Source organism: Silurus meridionalis, chromosome 3 (genome assembly GCF_014805685.1).
Source record: "Silurus meridionalis isolate SWU-2019-XX chromosome 3, ASM1480568v1, whole genome shotgun sequence".
NCBI classification, from domain to species: Eukaryota; Metazoa; Chordata; class Actinopteri; order Siluriformes; family Siluridae; genus Silurus; species Silurus meridionalis.
This window is the reverse complement of record NC_060886.1, coordinates 26,644,121-26,664,518: the sequence shown is the minus strand read 5'-3', so window position 1 is coordinate 26,664,518 and position 20,398 is coordinate 26,644,121. Positions and strand designations below refer to the sequence as shown.

Sequence of the window (20,398 nt, the reverse complement as noted above, 5' to 3'; positions counted from 1 at the left end):
TTTTGAACTGAAATCTTTAATTCTGAAATAAACATTCTCCATCTTATTTTATATGTACTTAAGTCTGCATGTTTATAGGATGGAATGCTTCTTTGGAACTCTTGTGTCAACAGCAAAATATGTTCTATTTTATTTTTAGTTACATCAGTTAATGGATGTGTTAATTTCTCCTTACTTGAATAATTCATATACGCAGAAGCCATGACAAGTTCAGCCAGGAAGAAAAGAATCACCTTTAGGCCTGCCATCTGTAAAAATGTGCACATGAAAACAGTGAACTTTTGTCTCCTCCTTTTTCATTTCCTCACCAGTGCATCAGAATTGCTTTGTATTTGCTCTAAGTTCCAGACAGCAAACTCTGTCAACAGGTTTTTATTCCACTGAAATTGAAATACTGAGTGGGACTCTAGTACATTTTACTGTAGAACTTGAATTTATGATCCAATGTAGAGCTATAAAGTGTTTGCATTGTTTGAAGTTAAATTTATTATTACATTGACTAAGATTCTATTCCACATTAGCTGTGCATACCATATCATAGCTTACCCTATGCTCTAAATTCACTGCCTAACAAGCAATATGCATTTAATGGAATGTCACTGTCCAGTTTTAGATTACAAATAAAAGCTACTTCTATTGTTTGGTACTGCAGTGTCACGTTATTATATATATATATATATATATATATATATATATATATATATATATATATATATATATATATATATTAGGGATGCACCGAAATGAAAATTCTGGGCCGAAACCGAAAACCAAAAAAGAGGAAACCGAAACACAGAAAGAAATTATGCCAATTATTATTACCATTGCATTTATGGCTATGACTGTGTACTAACCTTACTAAAATCAAGGCTTTTCAATTGCATAAATTAATATCAAAGTTTCAAAGAATAAATCAATTACAAATTATGAAAATATTTATTTATAGCACATTGCAACAATGCACAGGATAAAATAAATTAAAATTCAAACTTAAATGTTTAACTTAAATGCACTCATGTGTACATTAAATAATAATGTACAGGCCCTCTGGCCTGCTGAAAGGTTGTAAAATTAAACATGTTCTTTCATAAAAACAAAGTGCATTCAGAAAAAGTGCAACTGCTTAAAGATACAATACAACACTATCACTGGGAAACTTCCTGCCTTTTTAAAAACGTCCGTCACAGACGGAGTGCGCGTGCTCGGAGGGGTTCTGCTTTTCTGTGCCGCGTTCCTCTCATATTCAGCATAGCGATCGGGATGTTTGGATTTCAGGTGATAAATTAAACCCGACGTGGAGAAAGTCTTTGCAGACGAAATTTCGGCATTACATGTTTTGCAAATCGCTATCCGTGGGTCTTTCTCAGATATACTGAAATACGTCCACACCGCAGACATGTTGTTTTAGACATGCACGTGCAGGCAGCGGTTTCTGTTTGACCAAAGTCTTTTGGGACATTTTCGGCCGAAAATTTTCGGTGGCCGAATATTCGGTGCATCCCTAATATATATATATATATATATATATATATATATATATATATATATATATATATATATATATATATATATATATATAGTCATAATTGATATAGTATATAGTCATAATTGAGTTTTGTGTGCTGCTTATGTCTTAGTGTTGTGTTATCTGTGTTGTCTAGTAGATATACATTTTTTTTTTTACCTGTACACAGAAATTTCCCCACTGCGAGACGAATACAGGTATATCTTATCTTATCTTATATAGTTAAAATGTCAATAAAATGTGTTTGATTCAAATAGGTTTGTGATTATAGTTTTATATTAATTTGCTTACTCTAAAATGTCTATATTAATTCGCTATATTAATTTGCTAATATGTAATTGTTTTTATGATAACAACTGGTTCACAAGACCTTATATGGCAGAACTTTATATCCTAATAAAGATTATTTAATAACAACTGATAAAAATGGATTAAAATGTTTTAACAAGCAAAAAAAAAAAAAAAAAGGAAAACTTGTTAAATATGTTTCATTTAGTTCAATAACAATATTTAGCTTTTAAAAGACCTCTTCAGCACTGAAAACCCCAAGCAAAGGAATATAATTTTGTGTTTTTCCAAGACTTTTAAAGTGGACTCAGGATTTTCTGTATCTTAAAACTAAATATTGTTTATTACAAAACAACTAAACTGAGACAGATTTTGTAAGATCTTAAATGTAAGTCCTTATAATGTATTAGAAACAGTTTTAATTTAATCAAATAGAGAACACTTATGGTTCTTTAGAGAACCTTTAAGTGTGCCTTCAGAACAGTGAAAGTTTTAGATTGAATGGCACCCTGGGCGAACCACACCATGACTAAACCCTCCGCCTCCAAAAAAACAACAATTTGTACTTACTTTATCTTTTAATAGATAATTATTAACACCACAATAAATTACCACTTCACACAACAAACATACCAATAAAATTTTTTACTACAAATGATCTTTTCTCCAACCTGAACTTTCTTGCATCCTTTACATTACATCATCTTATCAAATCTGACCAGCAAGTGCATGGCTGATACTAATGTCAGCAAGGCCGCTGAGGTTCTCTCGTGACATGGTGGACTTCAGGTATGATTTAATTAGTTTTAGCTCTGAAAAATGGCTCCTAACACAGCCATTAGGGTTGCACAAGCCAATGCACTGTTAGTGCCGGTCCCAAGCACAGATAAATGGTTAGAGTTGCGATATCCGGCGTGAACCTTGTGCTAAATCAAATATGCGGATCATAAAAGAGAAATTTATACTGGATTAGTCGAGGCCTGGGTTACCAACGACCACCACAGGTATCGTTAGCCAACAGGGTACCGGTGGAAATTGGGCTACTGTTGGCTGAAGGAGGAGAAGAAGAGGAGGAAGATGTCTACAGAGACGACAGGGAAAGAAGAAGTGAAGGAGAGTGGAGGTTAGGGTGGGTAGTTTAAATGTTGGTACTATGACTGGTAAAGGGAAAGAGATAGCTAATATGATGGAGAGGAGTAAAGTAGATATGTTGTGTGTTCAGGAGACCAAGTGGAAAAGGAGTAAGGCCAGGAACGTTGGAGGTGGATTTAAACTGTTCTATCATGGTGTGTATGGAAAGAGAAATGGTGTAGGGGTGATCCTGAAGGAAGAGTACAGTAAGAGTGTAGTGGAGGTGAAGAGAGTTTCTGATTGTTAAAGAGGTGATGATAAATGTCATCAGTACTTATGCTCCACAGTGGGTTGTGAGATGGAGGAGAAGGAAAAATTCTGGAGTGAGTTAGATGAAGTGGTAGAAGGTGTACCTAGGTAGGTGAAGGGAACAGGATGAGGGGATGAGGAAGGGATGGGTAGGTATGGCTTTAAGGAGAAGAATGTGGAAGGGCAAATGGTGGTAGATTTTGCTAAAAGAATGGAAATGGCAGTGGTTAATACGTATTTTAAGAAAAAGGAGGATCATAGAGTGACGTATAAGAGTGGAGGAATGTGCACACAAGTGGAATATGTTCTATGTAGGAGATGCACCCTGAAGGAGATTGGAGACTATAAGGTGCTGGCAGGGGACAGTGTAGCTAGACAGCATCAGAGGGTGGTCTGTAGGATGGTTTTGGAGGTGAAGAAGGAGAGGAGGAGAGTGAAGACTGAAAGAAGAATAAGATGGTGTAAACTGAAGGAGGAAGACTGTAGTGTGAGATTCAGGGAAGAGGTCAGATGGGGCTCAGTGGTGGTGAAGAGGTGCTAAGTTGGTAAGGAAGACAACTAGAAAGGTACTTGGTGTAACATCTGGAAATAGAAAGGAAGACAAACAGATGGTGGTGGAATGAGGAAGTGCAGGAAAGCATAAGGAGAAAGAGATTGGCAAAACAGAAATGGAATTGACAGAGTGATGTGAAAAGTAGGCAGAAGTACAAGGAGATGGGGCAGCAGGTAAAGAAGGATGTGGCAAAAGCCAATGAAAAGGCATATTAAGAGCTGTATAAGAAGTTGGACACTAAGGAGGGAGAAAAGGATTTGTACCAATTGGACAGGCAAAGAGCTGGGAAGGATGTGCTGCAAGTTAGAGCAATAAAGGATGGAGATGGAAATGTGTTGACTAGTGAGGAGAGTGTTTTGAGAAGATGGAGGGAGTATTTTGAGCAGCTGATGAACGAGCAGAAAAATGAAAGAGAGAGAATGTTGGGTGGTGTGGAGATGGTGAAGCAGGAAGTGGATAGGATTAGTAAGGAGGAAGTGAGAGCAGCAATTAGGGGGATGAAGAGTGGAAAGTCAGTTGGACCAGATGACATACTGGTAGAAGCATGGAGATGTTTAGGAGAGATGTCAGTGGGGTTTTCTAACAAGACTGTTTAACAGGAACTTGGAAGGTGAGAAGATGCCTGAGGAATAAAGAAGGAGTGTGCTGGTACTGATCTTTATGAATAAGGAAGATGTGCAGACATGCAGTAACTACTGGAAATTAAGTTGATCAGTCACACCATGAAGTTATGGGAAAAAGTAGTGGAAGCCAGGCTGAGAGAAGAGGTGACCATCTGTGAGCAACAGTATGGTTTTATGCCAAGGAAGAGCACCACAGATGCATTATTTGTTTTGAGAATGTTGATTGAGAAGTATAGAGAAGGTCAGAAGAAGTTGCATTATGTGTTTGTGGATTTATAGAAAGCGTACAACAGGGTGCCAAGAGATGAATTGTGGTACTGTATGAGAAAGTCAAGTGTGTCAGAGAAGTATGTGAGAGTGGTGCAGGACATGTATGAGGGCAGTGTGACAGCAGTAAAGTGTGCAGTAGGAACGACAGACTGGTTCAAGGTGGAGGTTGGACTGCATCAAGGATCTGCTTTGAGCCCTTTCCTGTTTGCAGTGGTGATGGACAGGTTGACAGATGAGGTCAGACAGAAGTCTCCATGAACTATGATGTTTGCGGATGATATTGTGATTTGTGGTGAGAGTAGAGAGCAGGTTAAGAAGAGCCTGGAGAGGTGGAGCTACGCGCTGGAAAGAAGGTGAAAAAGAAAGTCAGTAGGAGTAAGACAGAGTACATGTGTGTGAATAAGAGAGAGGGCATGGGGTGGTGCAGTTGAAGGGAAAAGAGGTGAAGAAGGTGGAGGAGTTCAGGTACCTGGGGTCAACAGTGCAATGTAATGTGGAGTGTGTTAGAGAAGTGAAGAAAAGAGTGCAGGCAGGGTGGAGTGGGTGGAGAAGAGTGACATGAGTGATTTGTGATAGAGTGTCTGCAAGAGTGAAAGGGAAAGTTTATAGGACTGTGGTGAGACCTGAGATGTTGTATGGTTTAGAGACAGTGGCATGGAGTAAAAGACAGGAGGTGGAGCTGGAGGTAGCAGAGCTGAAGATGTTGAGGTTTTCGTTGGGAGTGATGGGGATGGGCAGGATTAGAAATGAGTTTATTAGAAGGACAGCGCATGTAGGACGTTTTGGAGACAAGGTGAGGGAGGCGAGATTGAGATGGTTTGGACATGTGCAGAGGAGGGACATGGGGTATATCGGTAGGAGAATTCTGAGTATGGAGCCACCAGGAAGGAGGAAAAGAGGAAGACCAAGGAGGTGGTTTATGGACGTGGTGAAGGAAGACATGCAGGTAGTTGGGTTGAAAGAGGCAGATGTAAAGGACAGGGGGGTATGGAGACAGATGATCCGCTATGGTGACCCCTAAAGGGAGAAGCTGAAAAAAGAAGAAGAAGATGCAATATTGTTGCCCTATGTGTAATAGCATACCAAACCTAGATGCAGAGGTGGAAAGTGTATTAAAATGTTCTACGAATGTAAAAGTAAAAGTGACTAATTTAAAATATTGTTTAGAGTAAAATGTACCGAGTTCACAGTAAAATTTACTTTTTAACAGTGGGGGTGTGTTGGGGGGGTTGACAAGGGGATATAAATCTCAAAGTAGTTGTTTTGAATTTAAAGAACACCTTTAAAAATTTAAATGCAATCTCTCTGCACTCTCCCTATTTGGAATAGCAAACATATACATTGAGCATGTAGACAGCAACAAAAAATAATTTATCTCACTAAAATACGTTTTTTTGCTGTGTTGCTGACCCTGTGCTTGGCACTGTAGTTCTACAGCGATGTCCCTGCACTGCGCTCTGCTCCTGCAGATTAGAAGACTGCAGAGCGCTGTCTTCTATAGATAACACACTGACTAAGAAAAAGTACCTCATACAACCCTGCTTCAAAACAACTGAACTATCACCTTAACATTCACAGTTACATTTGATGTAACTGTGATATGACCTCATATACCTACTCACATTTAAACAGGTGGTTATTTTAATGGAAACATTAGCGTTATAAACTAGGTAGATAAAAACAAGTTATATTCTGGCTACAGATAAAACAAACCAGAAACCATTCATAAATTTGTACTGATTGTTACAGATTATAACTAGAACAAAAAAAAATAACTTTTTGTTTATTTCAGTAGCAAAGAAAGCAAGCTATTAATTTATGATAATGATAAATAGTCTAGTGGTTAGGACGCGGTGCTCTCACCGGTCAGGGAACCAACCCCAGCCATTAGGGTTGCACAAGCCATTGCACTCTTAGTGCTGGTTCCAAGCCCGGATAAATGGGGAGAGTTGCGTTAGGAAGGGCATCCAGCGTAAAACATGTGCCAAATCAAACATGCGGATCATGAATACGGATGATCCGCTGTGGCGACCCCTAATGGGAGAAGCCGAAAGAAAGTTTATAAATAGCAAATGCAGATGTTTTCTGCAGTGACAAATCAAAATGCTTTGATTGGGCACTGTACTGTATTCTCAGCAAAAGTGTGTTATTGGTTATACAGTAATACTCAAATTTAAAGCAACATCAGCATATCTACTCTAAAATATAAAACTTTTCATTCATTTTATATGACACTTAAATCGTGGCACTGGTAATAGAGGTAGCATAAGTGTGCATTGTCCCTGTTAATTTCCAACCTTGGTGCTAACCAACATTAGCAATGTCAAGCAGTGGTGCAACACAACAGTACAACAATGATGTAATCTAAGGGTAGAAGTATTATTAACTGACCTCAACATGCTTGCGCAGGTTTGATGACAAGTTTTAATAAGCTGCCAGTTCAAACAGAGCTCACACTGCATAATAAAGCTGTAGCCTTTCTTGCACTTAAATTGAAAGTAGTCGCTTAATTTTCCTGGGGTTTGTTTCATAAGAATTCAATGCCATTTCACTTTCAGCTGGGTCTGCATCACTGGCATCCAGGGGCACCGTTAGGGTTTCTGGGCCCCCTGGTTAATTTGTACTCTGGGCCCCATAACAATTTCCCAATTATTTGATTTTTTTGCTACATGTAGCAACAATCATTATCAATAAACATATTGTGTACACATACACATTGTGCATTCAGCAAGATACAATAGAAGAATACAAATAAAAGATTTATATTTGATCAGGTTATTAATTTAACTGAAATTAAACTGAAATGCAAACTGTATACAGTAAAGCAACTGACACCATTGTATTGTCTCTCACACATGCACAGACAACTGAAACACTGCAAAAACAGCAAAAAAAAAAAATCAACTGAATTCAAACAGGATCATAAACAACTCCAAAAACAGAATTACCAGCTTTACTTATTACAGTACAAAATATTATTTGATATTTACCAGAGGTTTATATTTTTTCGAAAATTTTTCATTTGACCTCACCATTTTTTAGATCAGTGGTTGCTTTAGTTGGGCTTTTGACCCTTGACTTTTTAACATTAGTTTTTTTCTCTGGCTGTTGTAATTCTGTTTGTAAAGCACTTCTCTTATGCCAAGAAAAGTCAAAAGAAATTGTATCATCTGCTGTGCTTTTCTTTGATTTTTGTGGGTAATTTATAATCAATTTCGTATTGTTTATGATAGTAATATGACTTCAAAGTAATCTGACAAACTATTAAGAATTAAAAAAATGTTTTATGAACAAAATCTTTAGTGCTTTTTAATTAGCACATGAAACACAAGAATAGTGATTAACAAACTTTTTTGCTTAAAACGTTATTATATGGTTTATCTTGGATGACGCTTGATTTGATAGGACTTTTCTCTAGATTGTTCCAGGGTGATTAAAATTTATATTGCTTTGCTTTGCTTGTCAAGTTCTGAGAGCAACACTAAGGCAAACACTAATCTTCATTATGGTGACTTCAAATGAAAGTAACATAACCTAAAATCGCAATTTGAGCTTTTGTACACTTATGACAGAAATAAAGTCACACCGTAATGATGTTTTGCCGGTGAATGTGTTTTATCACATTGAATGTGTTTTATTTTCAGTGGATTTCATCTTTGGTTGTGGCTGTACAGTATGTTGTGTTTCTCTGCTCTTAATTCTCTTTCCTCCAGTGATCCTGCTTATTCACAGGTGTTTATCAAAGTTTAATCCTCATTTAATTAGTCACATCATTATCTTATTAATCTTATCACTGCTTTAGTGTTACTTCAACACTCAGCACATGAATGTGTGCTGCTATTATCTACAAAAGAGTTGACTTGAATTGATACTTTTAATGATTTTGCATAATTCTGTATATTTTTTTATAAATTTAAATCAAATACATTCTCAATACTAATATGTTCACATTACTTATCTATTCTAAATATTATTTTATAAGCAAATGGCAGTTGAGCTGACAGTATTTTTTACACTGCAAAAAAACAAGTAACCGTATTTTAATGGTCGATTTCTGGCAACCACAGCTGCCAGTTTTTTACCGTAAAATTTACAGAGTAAAATGAGAACAATGTAAACTGCCGTGTGTAAAAATGAGAACAATGTAAACTGTTGTGTGTTTTAGTTGTTGCACTCTGAGAACACAAATCACAAATCTTTTAATGTTTATGAAAATGTGTTCTTATTTAGCACATTGACGATGCATTTACATCATGTAGTACAACTACAATGTAGTTAAGTACAATACTTCAAATACTTAAGTAAACGTAAAATTACAGATTTAATGTAAAACAACTTTCAAAAGCAAAAGTACACACAAAACTACTCAGTTACAGTAAAGTGAGGAAATGTAATCCATTATTTTCCACCTGTGCCTAAGTGATATACTGTACAGGTATTAGCCTAGCTCATTAAATGCATCTATATAGCTAAGCTATGCCTTTTGCATAAGGCAGGGGTGTCAAACCCAGGCCCGAGGGCTAAATCTGGCCCTTGGTGTAATTATATTTGGCCTACGAATCATATCAAATGTGTATTCGAGCTGGCCTGCCAATGTATAGCTCATACACCGCTAATACTACAAACCAAACTCCAAATGGAGCTGATTGAACTCCAGTGTAGAGACATGCTTAAGTCAAAGTACGACTCTGTGTGTGCTGCACAGTTTCCATGTTTCCTCCCTGACACTGCTACAACTCCGTGCCCAAGCTGCTCAAATGCTCTCTGTGTTCTGTAGCACATATCTGTGTGAGCAACTGTTCTCTTTGATGAAGATGAACAAAACACCACTCATGATCTCACTGATAAACACCTTCACTCAAACCTGAGGATTTCCTCAGCTCAGAGCCTAAACCCAGACGTTAATGCACTTGCATCTAAGAAGAGATGCAGGTATCTGGCTTGAACCAATGTGCATCAGAGTAGATCAGAGTGTAGCAAACTGAGCTTGAAATGTTGTCTTTATGCACTTTTTTTACTCCAAGGCATGGAATGGTAAAAGTTGAAAGATTGCCTTTTTTTAAATTAAAGGAAATTAGTATTATTTTTGGTTGTTTTGTTGTTGGCCTGTAAAAAAAAGATTTTCATTAAAAAGGAACTCGAAAAGCTACAGATAGAGAGAGAGACATAATAAAAAAACGAATAGCACTGATGTGTGTTTTATTTCAAATGTAATTTCTCATGTGTTTATAATATTAAACTTTGGTTGTTCCAAATTGAATGTTTATGCAAAACTAAAGTTTGGTTCCATATGAAAAGGTTCAACATTACATATCTGGAGAGACGGAAAACATGCACCATTGCAGTCATTTTTTCAATAAATATTGAGTTTGGCCCGCGACTTCGTCCCAGTTTTTTATTTTTGCCCACTGTGAATTTAAGATTTGACACCAACTATATATATATATATATATATATATATATATATATATATATATATATATATATATATATATATATATATATATCTAATATAGAAAGTGTGTGTGTGTGTGTGTGTGTGTGAGAGAGAGAGAGAGAGAGAGAGAGATGTTTACTCACCTTGTTCAATGAATCCAATGAAGGCTGGCAACTTCTGATTAGACTTTTGTTTTGGGTTACATATTTTTATACACACACACAGACACACACACGGACGAACACACGCATGCACGTGGACGCCCACACACACGGACGCACGCACGTGCACGCCGACAGATAAATTTGATAATGCTATCTTATAATCAATAACTAAACATGTTTTGAGTCAGTTTGATAACGTTGTGACACAGGATGTCTGATGTCCTCCACTTCCTGCACTTAAAAACATGCTGTTCTTCTAGGTAAAATGATGAGTGGGAAAAAAAAAGAAAACAAAAGCCAGTACATTAAACTTCCAATATATTATTTATTTAAAGGCTTATAAATGGATTTTGAAGTTCTGTTTACGTCTTTTTCTTCTATTTATTCAATTTTATTAGTGATTTATTTGTATGCATATCTCATTTTTTTATACTGGCCAGTGATAGGTACACAGAGTTTTACATTTACATCAAGATCTTAAAGGTCGAACAAAATATAGATTTTTCAATTGAAAAGAAAATGTCATGAATGAAAGTTTCTTAGAGTGAGTTCAGCTTATTTTATAATAGAATTCTAAGGGTTCTTATGGCTTTTGTACAATTAAATATCACTGACAACTAACATGTAGAGTTAAACAGAAACTAAATAACTAATAACAAAATTAAAATGAACTGACAACTAACTAATAGAGATTAAAAAAAATTAGAAACTAGAACTGTTCAGAAAAAAGCTATATCACATTTGATGATGCAGCACTGTTGACATCTGACTTACTAAAAGTTTTTCCACCCACAGTGAATTGTGGTTGTAGCTTCATGCTATGGGCAGCATCATGCTATATGCAGCATCATCCAGTTTCTCTTTTGCAGCAATTTTTTTGTGTTCTGGTAAGAGATGTGAGAGATGAATTTAGCCACACCATCAGCAAGAAGCTTGGTTAGAAAGAGACCACTGTTGGTGTGATTTTCTCGAAAATGGAAAAAAAAACAAGATGTCAATCACCCTTGCTCTTGAGCTCCATGCAAAATTTGTCCAGAAATTTACAAATTACAATTTTTTGTGTTCTGGTAAGAGACATGCCCAAATTCAACCCCACCAGGACGAGTTTCTTTAACATGATCAATAGACATTTATTCATCTTCAACAAGATAATATCAAGAGGATGGCAAGAGGATGAGAGTGATGTGGTACAGACTGTTTAAAAGCCACTTAAAAGAGTTTTACAATCAAGATGTGATGACTTTTGTATTGAAAATGTTTAAACAGGAAAGCTTCACAAGCTCTGAAGGAAACCACCCTAGCAGTCATCCAATAACAGAAAACAGTTACAGTTGGCCTCGAGATTGTTCATGTGATTCTAAGTTTGAATGTAGAAGATGCCACATTAGAAATCTAAGTGAACAGTAGTAAATAGTTATTAACTAAATTGTAATGAATGGAATTTTGGTGTCACAAAGTGATAATCAGGTTTTCCTCACCACTGTCACAACTGGCCTCATTAGTGATAAACTAATTAATGACACATTAATGTATATTCAGATTCTATTTAATTTTGCTTTGGGAGAATGTCAATTTGTAATAGCGCTATACAAATTGAATTTAATTTTTTTAATGAAAATATGTATATAAGAATACAGAGGCATAAGGAAATTCACATTTTTGTTATGTATATTAAAAATTGTTGGCAGCTAAAGCATAGAAGAGTTCATTAACAAAAAAAGAAAAGACTGATTCCAGGTTTGTTTGAAACTCAAGATCCAACTAGGTTCCCAAAAATGTACACACATAAGCATGATGTGCGGATATACATTATTGTCATCATTGAGAAAACTAAAGCACACACATGTATAGATAAGGTACACAAAAATAAAAACACAAAAATTGTGAGGGAGGAAAAAAAATTCCCTGAGAATCACTGCACTCGATGTAATATTTGCACTCGAAACAGATCTGTTGGTTGGAGTACTCCCAGACAGGAGAGGGTTTTTTGTGTTTTTATTTGGCCTTCATTTATTAATGAATATAAGTTTTTGCAATGTTTGTTGTTACTTTATACCAATTTGCATGTTGTATCGCCCACAAATTCCCCCAAAAGGTAAAATGTTGATGAAAGCACTTATATAATGATCAGAGTAAAGTATGACTGATAGGCAAAAAGGAGATAGAGAGATAGATGGAGAAAGAAACATTTTTTGAGTCATTTTGATAACGTTGTGACACAGGATGTCTGATATCCTCCACCTCCTGCAAAAGGAGGATAATGGAGAGTAGAGGGATGACGGCGAGAGGGAAATAAGTATTATTAATTTAAAACAAAAAAAGAAATAAATATTTGTCAAATGTATTTAACAGCACAGTGAAATTCTTTCGTTGCATATCCCAGTGATGTTAGGATGCTGGGGTCAGAGTTCAGGTCAGCCATGTTACAGCACCCTGAATCAAAGAGCGTTATTGGCACAACATGAAAATTGTTGCAATATTTTAATATTTGCAATATTTTTAATTTCTTCATTTGTTTATACTTTCATTAATTCATTCATTTATTAATGTTTTAGTGCAATAGGTCAGTGGGTTTTCATAACATTGAATTTTTGTCTTATTATTAACCACTAATAGAAACTTATTTAAAAAAAAATGATTTAAATCACTAAGTTAACATTTTTTTCTGATGTTGTTAGTTTCTGTATCAAGCCTGAACGCAAAGTGAGAAAAAGCCTTGTGCAAAGAAATTTCAGTTGAACCACAATGCTGACATATTGCAAAAACTTTACTCATTCACTTTTAAGGACATGGCAGATAACAAGAGCTCTTGCCAAATATGTGCAATAACACTCACACACTGAGAAATCAGAGATAATATATATAGTAGGGGTAATTCTTGTTCTAAAAGGACAAGGGGTCATAAAAATGTATATTAGTTTTTTTTCTGTTAATTAAAGGAACACTTTTACAAATTAAAATGCTTTTTTTTCAAGTTTTAACGGGGGCATGTTTGAGGTCTTTATGCCTAGCCAGTGTATCTATCTATCAAGTTAACAATCACATAGTTGAATTTAAACAGGTGGTAATTTAATAGAATCATTAGCAGTATAAATTACGTATACAAAAATCATATTCTGGCTCCACATATACCAAACTTAAGAACTATTCCTGAATTTGTTTACTGATTTTTACAGATTATAAAATAAATGGTTAGTAGTGAATTAAGCATTTTCACAGAAAAAAAATCTCCTGTTATATCATTTATGATGAGATAAATTTAGATAGTGAGCGGATGCATTAAACAACTCTGCCATTTTCGACAGTGATTAATCTGATTCTTAATTTATGCAAACATGAGTAAACTTGCCCTGTTTTAAAGTGCTTTGGATAAATGTTAGCATGCAGTTCCCTGAATTAATGAGAAAAAAATTATCTCTTTAGTTCTTTGAAAATATCTGTCCAGTAATCTCCATTTATTCTCTGGTTTGCTTGGCTTGTTCCTTGACACATGGTCTATTAACAGTTCCTGTCGAGTCTTCATGAAGAAACTCTTGTAGCCTGTTGACATGGACATTTTTGGGAACCAAAATCAGATTGGATTATTTAAGGGCCACCCCTTCTTTCAGCAACAGTGTGGAAATAATACTCAGCACTTTCTCTGGGATTGTTATTGGTGAAGTAGGCTGGCATTCAGATGAACAGTTTCTTTCCCCAAGCAATCACCCTCACTAACAACTGACCATAATTAAATTCCATGCTCATATCTATGAGTACTGCACAGAACTGTCACAGAACTGTCACTCATCACATTATCTGTATATGTTGCACACACTATTGCTTCTATATACTGTACAAAGTTTTATAGTAACCTCTCTCATCATACCTGACACACAATACTGTCATTTGCACTACCATGCACTCCCGCACTTTATGTACATTACTGGTCTGTATCCCTATTTATTACCCACACTGTCTATACTGTCTCATATTGTCTGTATTGTCTGTATTGTCTTGTATAGTCTGTTTTTGTCTTGTTGTGTCTGTTTTGTCATGTATAGGTTTTTATTTATGTCTGTACTTTTGAGAGTAACAAACAGCTGGAACCAAATTCCTTGTGTGTGTCAACACACTTGGCCAATAAACCTGATTCTGATTCTGATTCTGATTCTGATGTGCCTTGAGAAATCATCAATGGAGCCATAAACTGCTATGCCATACGGCTTCAGTTTGCCGTAAAAGTCTACGTGCCATAGATAGTTAGGGCCTGGCACTCCATACTGTTGCCTCTGCTACCTTCTCCCTCTTCTTTCCTCCACACCTGATGGATCCAGACTCAGGACTACAGTTTGCTTCTGATCACCATCACTGTACCCCGCAACATCGTATATCTGCAATAAAAGGACATTCAGTGCAACCCAGATGAGGATGGGTTCCCTCTTGAATCTGGTTCCTCTCAAGGTTTCTTCCTTATACCATCTCGGGGAGTTTTTCCTTGCCACTATCGCCACCAGCTCGTTCATCAGGGACAAACTTACTTATAAAGAACATATTCATTTTTATCACCACATTATCTGTGTAAAGCTGCTTTGAGACAATGTTCATTGTTAAAAGCGCTATACAAATAAAAATGAATTGAATTGAATTAACTGTCAAAAGGTGCAGGTTCCTAAATGGCTTCTGGAAACATCACCCACATCCCTGTGGCTGTACCAATTACGAAGGTCCATCCCAACTGACCTTTATTCTGGGTCAGGTGTCCCTGAAAACTATTATAAACATATACTAATGGTCCTCTCAATGGGTGCCAAATGTAGTTATTGCATTTACACAGGTGCATACACAAACTGTTTCAGAGCTCCAAGAGGTAGCTCTTGAGTCTGTGTATTCTGCTGTATGTCAATGGAGCTTGCTTTGTTGCATGGGATGTGGGGATATGGTCCAAATCGTTTATGAGGGAACTGCCCCAGGTGAATCAGGTTTACATCTATCGATTTCCACTTTATCTTTATTCTTGCTTCTTAATTACATATCTTTTGTTATGTTCTAGTACTCCTTTTTCTATTTCCAATTTTCTTTTTTATTTCCACAGTTTCTTCCATGCACTCCATCTTCTGTTACGTATGGTGTGATCTAGTCTTGTTGCATTCTGGGCCTTTTTTTATTTTTTATTTTTTTATTTTATTAGCTGATGGTTATCTTTGCTTAAGTGTCTTTGCATTGCAAGTATGAGGTGTATTTCTTTCGTTAATCTATCATTCCATACTGTCTTCTAACAGGATTACCTTAACATCACCTTCACTACCATTCTGCATTTCTGCCTGAAAAAAAAGAAATGCAGAATGGCTTTGAAGATGATGTGAAAGTAATCCAGCATTTTATCTATGTTTATCTCTTTGATTGCTCCATCCAACACACCATGCAAATTTATTTACTGAGCAGTGACTCCATCGAGACCTGGACGTTTTACAAGCTTGATGGCTTTATTGACATCTACACACACATTCAGACACTTTTTAGGACTTTTTAGGGGATTAGAGACCAAATGTCTCAAAAGTATTACTAAACAATGATCCACACAAACACACACATACACAAAAACTGCTTTCCGATAATGACTTCTTGTTGTAGGTTACAGATTTCCTCAGCTGTTCATACTGAGACTTCAGAAGACTGTGAGCCTATCGCTTCTGCTTACATATCTAAAACACAGCCATTAAGGAAGAGGAACAAGAAATTAGTAATTAGTCAATAATGTTTACATCAACAATGAGGCTCTACAGTCAGCTGTACACTCATTTCCACTGAGATTTTGTTTCTCAACTTAGTTTTGATCACAAACCTGGTTTGTATTTCTTACTTCAACTTATTTACTCTTCATTAATATAGCTATTCATTTTCATGTCGTTGCTCAAGGAATCCTGAAAGTGCAACAAACAAATGTTGTTAGAGGTATTTTTTATTTACACAAACATTTAGACATTTCTGAATACTGGGAAATAATTCAGTAAGACAAAAGTGTGATAAAGAACAATGAACATTTGTGAAGAACATCAGTTCTGCAAAGAGTCTGAGAATTTGATCAAAGCGTTTACTGATCTATTCATCACGCTTTTTTAATGGTTCTTTTATAAAGGTTCTCCTTACATATTACAAAAACAACTATTTGATGCTTTAATGTTTTGAAAATATCCTATGACAAATACATTTGAAGGAAAGTTTGTGTTGGGGACATTATAGGGACATTTCTACAGCTCCTCAAATACACTCAGAACTTTATCTATTCTATTAAAAGGAAAGTTATTAGCTGAATCATTTAGGATTTTTCAGAAACAACTTTACTGTGTTTAGAGATGAATTTCAGGAATACTTGTTGATAATGATAATGATACGATATTTTGCTGAGTGTGTTTTGTGCTGGCTAAAGGACCTAAAGGACTACCGTGGACAGCTGATTACTAAAGTGTTTTATATTCTACATATTCTGTGTAGTAGTCAGTTCACAGCGGTGACAGAGGTATTGATCTTTTCCAATAAGTTTAAATTGATTTTTATCTTTAAAGTAATTTTTCTAAAAGTGTGCATCGTATTTTGAGTCATATTTTTATATTTATTGAGCCAATTGGAAGAATAATCAGACATTTTGGCTGTTACCAAGCAAATCCTGTTTGATGCAGCTCAGGGAGACCTCGGCCTGCAGTTTTAACCTTCCAATTCCAGTTACAAATGCATAAAAATGTTTTAAACATTTTAAACATAAAATATTTTAAATATAAAACATTGAATACTGATGTTTGACATTATTTAAAAACTCTGAAATTAAATCCGCCAGTAGGTGGCAGCAAGTCTCTGTTAATAAGTGAGTCATTGCGATTGAATCAAAACATTTACACGTGTGATTCATTCAAGAACGAAACACCATCACGTTGCTCAAAATTATTGTGGAATTATTTTTGTTGGCGAAAAAAAACTCCGTAAATCTCATCATTTTAACTTTTTGTTGTTTGAACTGTTGTATACATTTATATTTAGAACTATGCACCAAAATCTTGAATTTTGTGATCATTATAAATGCATTATAATAAAGTGAATCATGCAGTGAAAGAACGCATGCGCACTAGTGTTGTGCTGTACTTGTCAGTCAAATCGCAAATTTTGAAAACAATTTTTTTAAACAATTACGATATTATCTTATCTTAGCCAGCAAAGTTAGCCCTTTAACCAGTTACAACCTCTTTACATCAACTTTGCACAATTCTATAATCAGAACTAAAAGTGGGTCAGATGATGATGATAACCTTGGAGACAGCGCTGTCAGTCTGTGGGACTTGGACTCCATCCTGCGCTCTTTTCACCTCGCGAGGCTTCCGAAGAGAATGATAAATTGCTACGCCCGTTACACCACCTCCGATCACATACAGCAGATTTACCGCCTGAGCGGAAACAAATCTCGGAAACTTGGGCATTATAGGACTGAACTCGGTTCAACTTTACATCTGGTGGAACGTAACACAAAAACAACCGCGTTTCTGCTCGCCTCCTTTTATACACCGGCTCCTTCTGTTGCGTCACCAAGGCAACGTCACACTGCAGAATGTGAAGAGTGACGTGTTAAAATATAGAAATACAGTAAATCACTGTTTCTGCTAGAATATCTTTTAGCCTAAAAAAATAAATAAATAGATGAATTCACTGGTTCAACAGTAGAATTTTTGAATAATATATACCAAAATTCCCCTGATAAACCTGTTAATAAATCAGTTGATATTATATCATATAACTTCTATTATATTATATTTGAAATAAATAAATCACATATTGTTTTTCTTTTATGACACAGATCTCTTGGCTGTGCTAATTATATAGTTTTCCCTAATTGTAAAAATACATGCATTTATAACAGCGAAAACGGTTTTTAGCAGGAAGTATAAAATACTATTCAGTTAAAATGTTTTGAAAACAAAAACACAGATTTGTGTAATCCTTCAATCATCTAAACTTTAGAATATCCTAATGAGGCAGATGAAGTGAGATGAGAAAAGGATCACATAAATCTGTATTATTGTTTCCAAAACATTTTAACCAAATTACCCAAAGCCCAATCCAATCTTATAAGACTTTAGAATCTAAAGTATTAAGACACTATTATAAGATTGAATTAGATGTCACTGACTAAAAATAGATCTGAAGGAAAGAGCTCTGCAACAAAACCTACATTAAGAATCTGAAACTGGTAAATCTGAAACAACACAGGAAAACAATGAGACCAGTAAAACATACCATTGCAGCCATTACTGAGTGGCCAGTACAGCAGTGATGGGCTGTCAGCGCCAGTAAAGCCTTCTCTGCTGGTCTTTCTTTCTTTCAATATATTCATGAATATATAATTAATAAATATTTGATTATATCATATTTTGATTATTGCATATACTATATATATATATATATATATATATATATATATATATATATATATATATATATATATATATATATATATATATATATGCAGTACAGAGAAATGCCACAGGAGACTCCCTCCATAAATATTAAATAAATACCTAGTCACAGAACACAATCAGAGCAGTAAATGTCCATGATATTTTGTATTTTATTTTATTTTTTCTTGCATATAAATTTCTTCATGTATTGCAGTTAGTTTTCTTGCGATCAACTGGGTAGTCTTACCTATGATGATGTATTGTGTGATCAATTCAACTTTCTGTTTTGTAATTTCTTCATACCATGTCTTTTCTAAGCTGGTGTCTTTGGTTGCAACATCAATCATTGTACAGTGAAAGTTAGAAGTTGGTAAATGTGCTTTAAGAATCTGTGGTTTTATAAAATTTCCCCATTTATTAATTACCAAACTGACATCACTTCCTATCTGACCTACCCAATAGATATTAATTTTTGGCTTAGTGATCATTATCTGATTTCTTATACCTTTCATGTCTACCTACACACCTTCTGGAGAGCACCATATTTTTAACCCTAATTTACACAATGCCTCTCTTCCTAACAAATTAACAGGCATCTGATTTGAGACTAGAACAGACTAGAACTAGTCACACTTTTGTATTACTTGTAGACAAACTGGAGCAGTCATAGGAATTAGCTGCTTCTGTCCAGAGAATCCTACCGTCTTTGCAAATTTCCCAGACATGGGGAGATGTGAGGCATAATTGGAATTTAGAATGTATAACACGGGTGTATTTCTATTTATTTATTTTATTTATTTATTTATTTTTCTTTTTACTTCAGTATGTAACATAGGTTCTTGTTCTAACTGGTTCTCCCCAAAAGGATTCTCTGGGCATCCCTAATAAGCATGTTTTAGACCTAACCCCCTGCTACCTCCAGCTCCACATCCTGTCTTTTACTTAATGCCACTGTCTCTAATCCATACAACATCGCAGGTCTCATTACAGTCCCCCTTTCACGTTCCCTTTCACTCTTGCAGATACTCTTCTATCACAAATCACTCCTGTCACTCTTCTCCACCCACTCCACCCTGCCTGCACTTACCTAACACACTCTCCATTACTTTGCAACCAACAAATAAGATAAAGAATAGATGGAGCACAAAGACAGGAGACAGGACATTTTGTTAAACATTTTAAAATGAAATACATGTAACACATTAGCTCATAGGCCTATTCATTTCTAAAGTGAATCAATAGAATAGATGATAATATGCTTAAATTGTATAGAGTTAGAGTTAAAGAAAGTGAAATCCCTCTTGCTGTGGACCTATAAGTCTTAGAAGTGCAACCTGGTGTGATCCAGCTCCTCCTACCCGGTTGAAGTGGGGCCAAAAGTTCAGAAGCTGATCCAGTACCTGATCCAGTGCATTTTACAAGGAGCCCTGATAGCAGAACCAACTATCCAGAGGGTGGGGTATGACCTGATAGAGCTCCTCTTACCTTGACAGTGTTAACGCTGAATGTCCAGTGGGTGGAGACTTTGTGTGTTTGAGTTTGGATAAAATTGTCAGTTGGTTTTGGCGCTGTATTGAATTTCGATGTCTATATGCAAAGGCTTGACTTATAGGACAAGTTGGATCAGGTCTAGCTCCACCTCACAGACTTTAGATGTGCAGTGAGGACCAATTATAGTCTCTACTAGACTGCAAGATTATTCGTCATCACCATCATGTTCAAATCCACTCCTTTGTTT

The 20,398-nt window shown here is 35.7% G+C and overlaps 1 protein-coding gene across 7 annotated transcripts in view; it reads right to left on the bottom strand.

Annotated features, from left to right (window-relative positions):
- Positions 1-20,398, bottom strand: part of il1rl1 (interleukin 1 receptor-like 1) — a 76,379-nt gene that overhangs the window by 41,950 nt on the left and 14,031 nt on the right. For 2 of the 7 annotated variants that reach the window (XM_046844537.1, XM_046844532.1), the window contains exons 1-2: positions 10,220-10,299; positions 176-248 (exon numbers count right to left, since the gene is read on the bottom strand). In XM_046844537.1, the coding sequence (XP_046700493.1) occupies positions 176-248 (73 nt within the window). In that variant the 5' untranslated portion in view covers positions 10,220-10,299. Of the gene's footprint in view, positions 1-175; positions 249-10,219; positions 10,301-15,681; positions 15,922-16,061; positions 16,141-17,517; positions 17,807-18,499; positions 18,515-20,398 lie in introns of those variants that run through there. The other 5 variants (XR_006925026.1, XR_006925025.1, XR_006925027.1 and 2 more) reach the window with 5 other exon arrangements.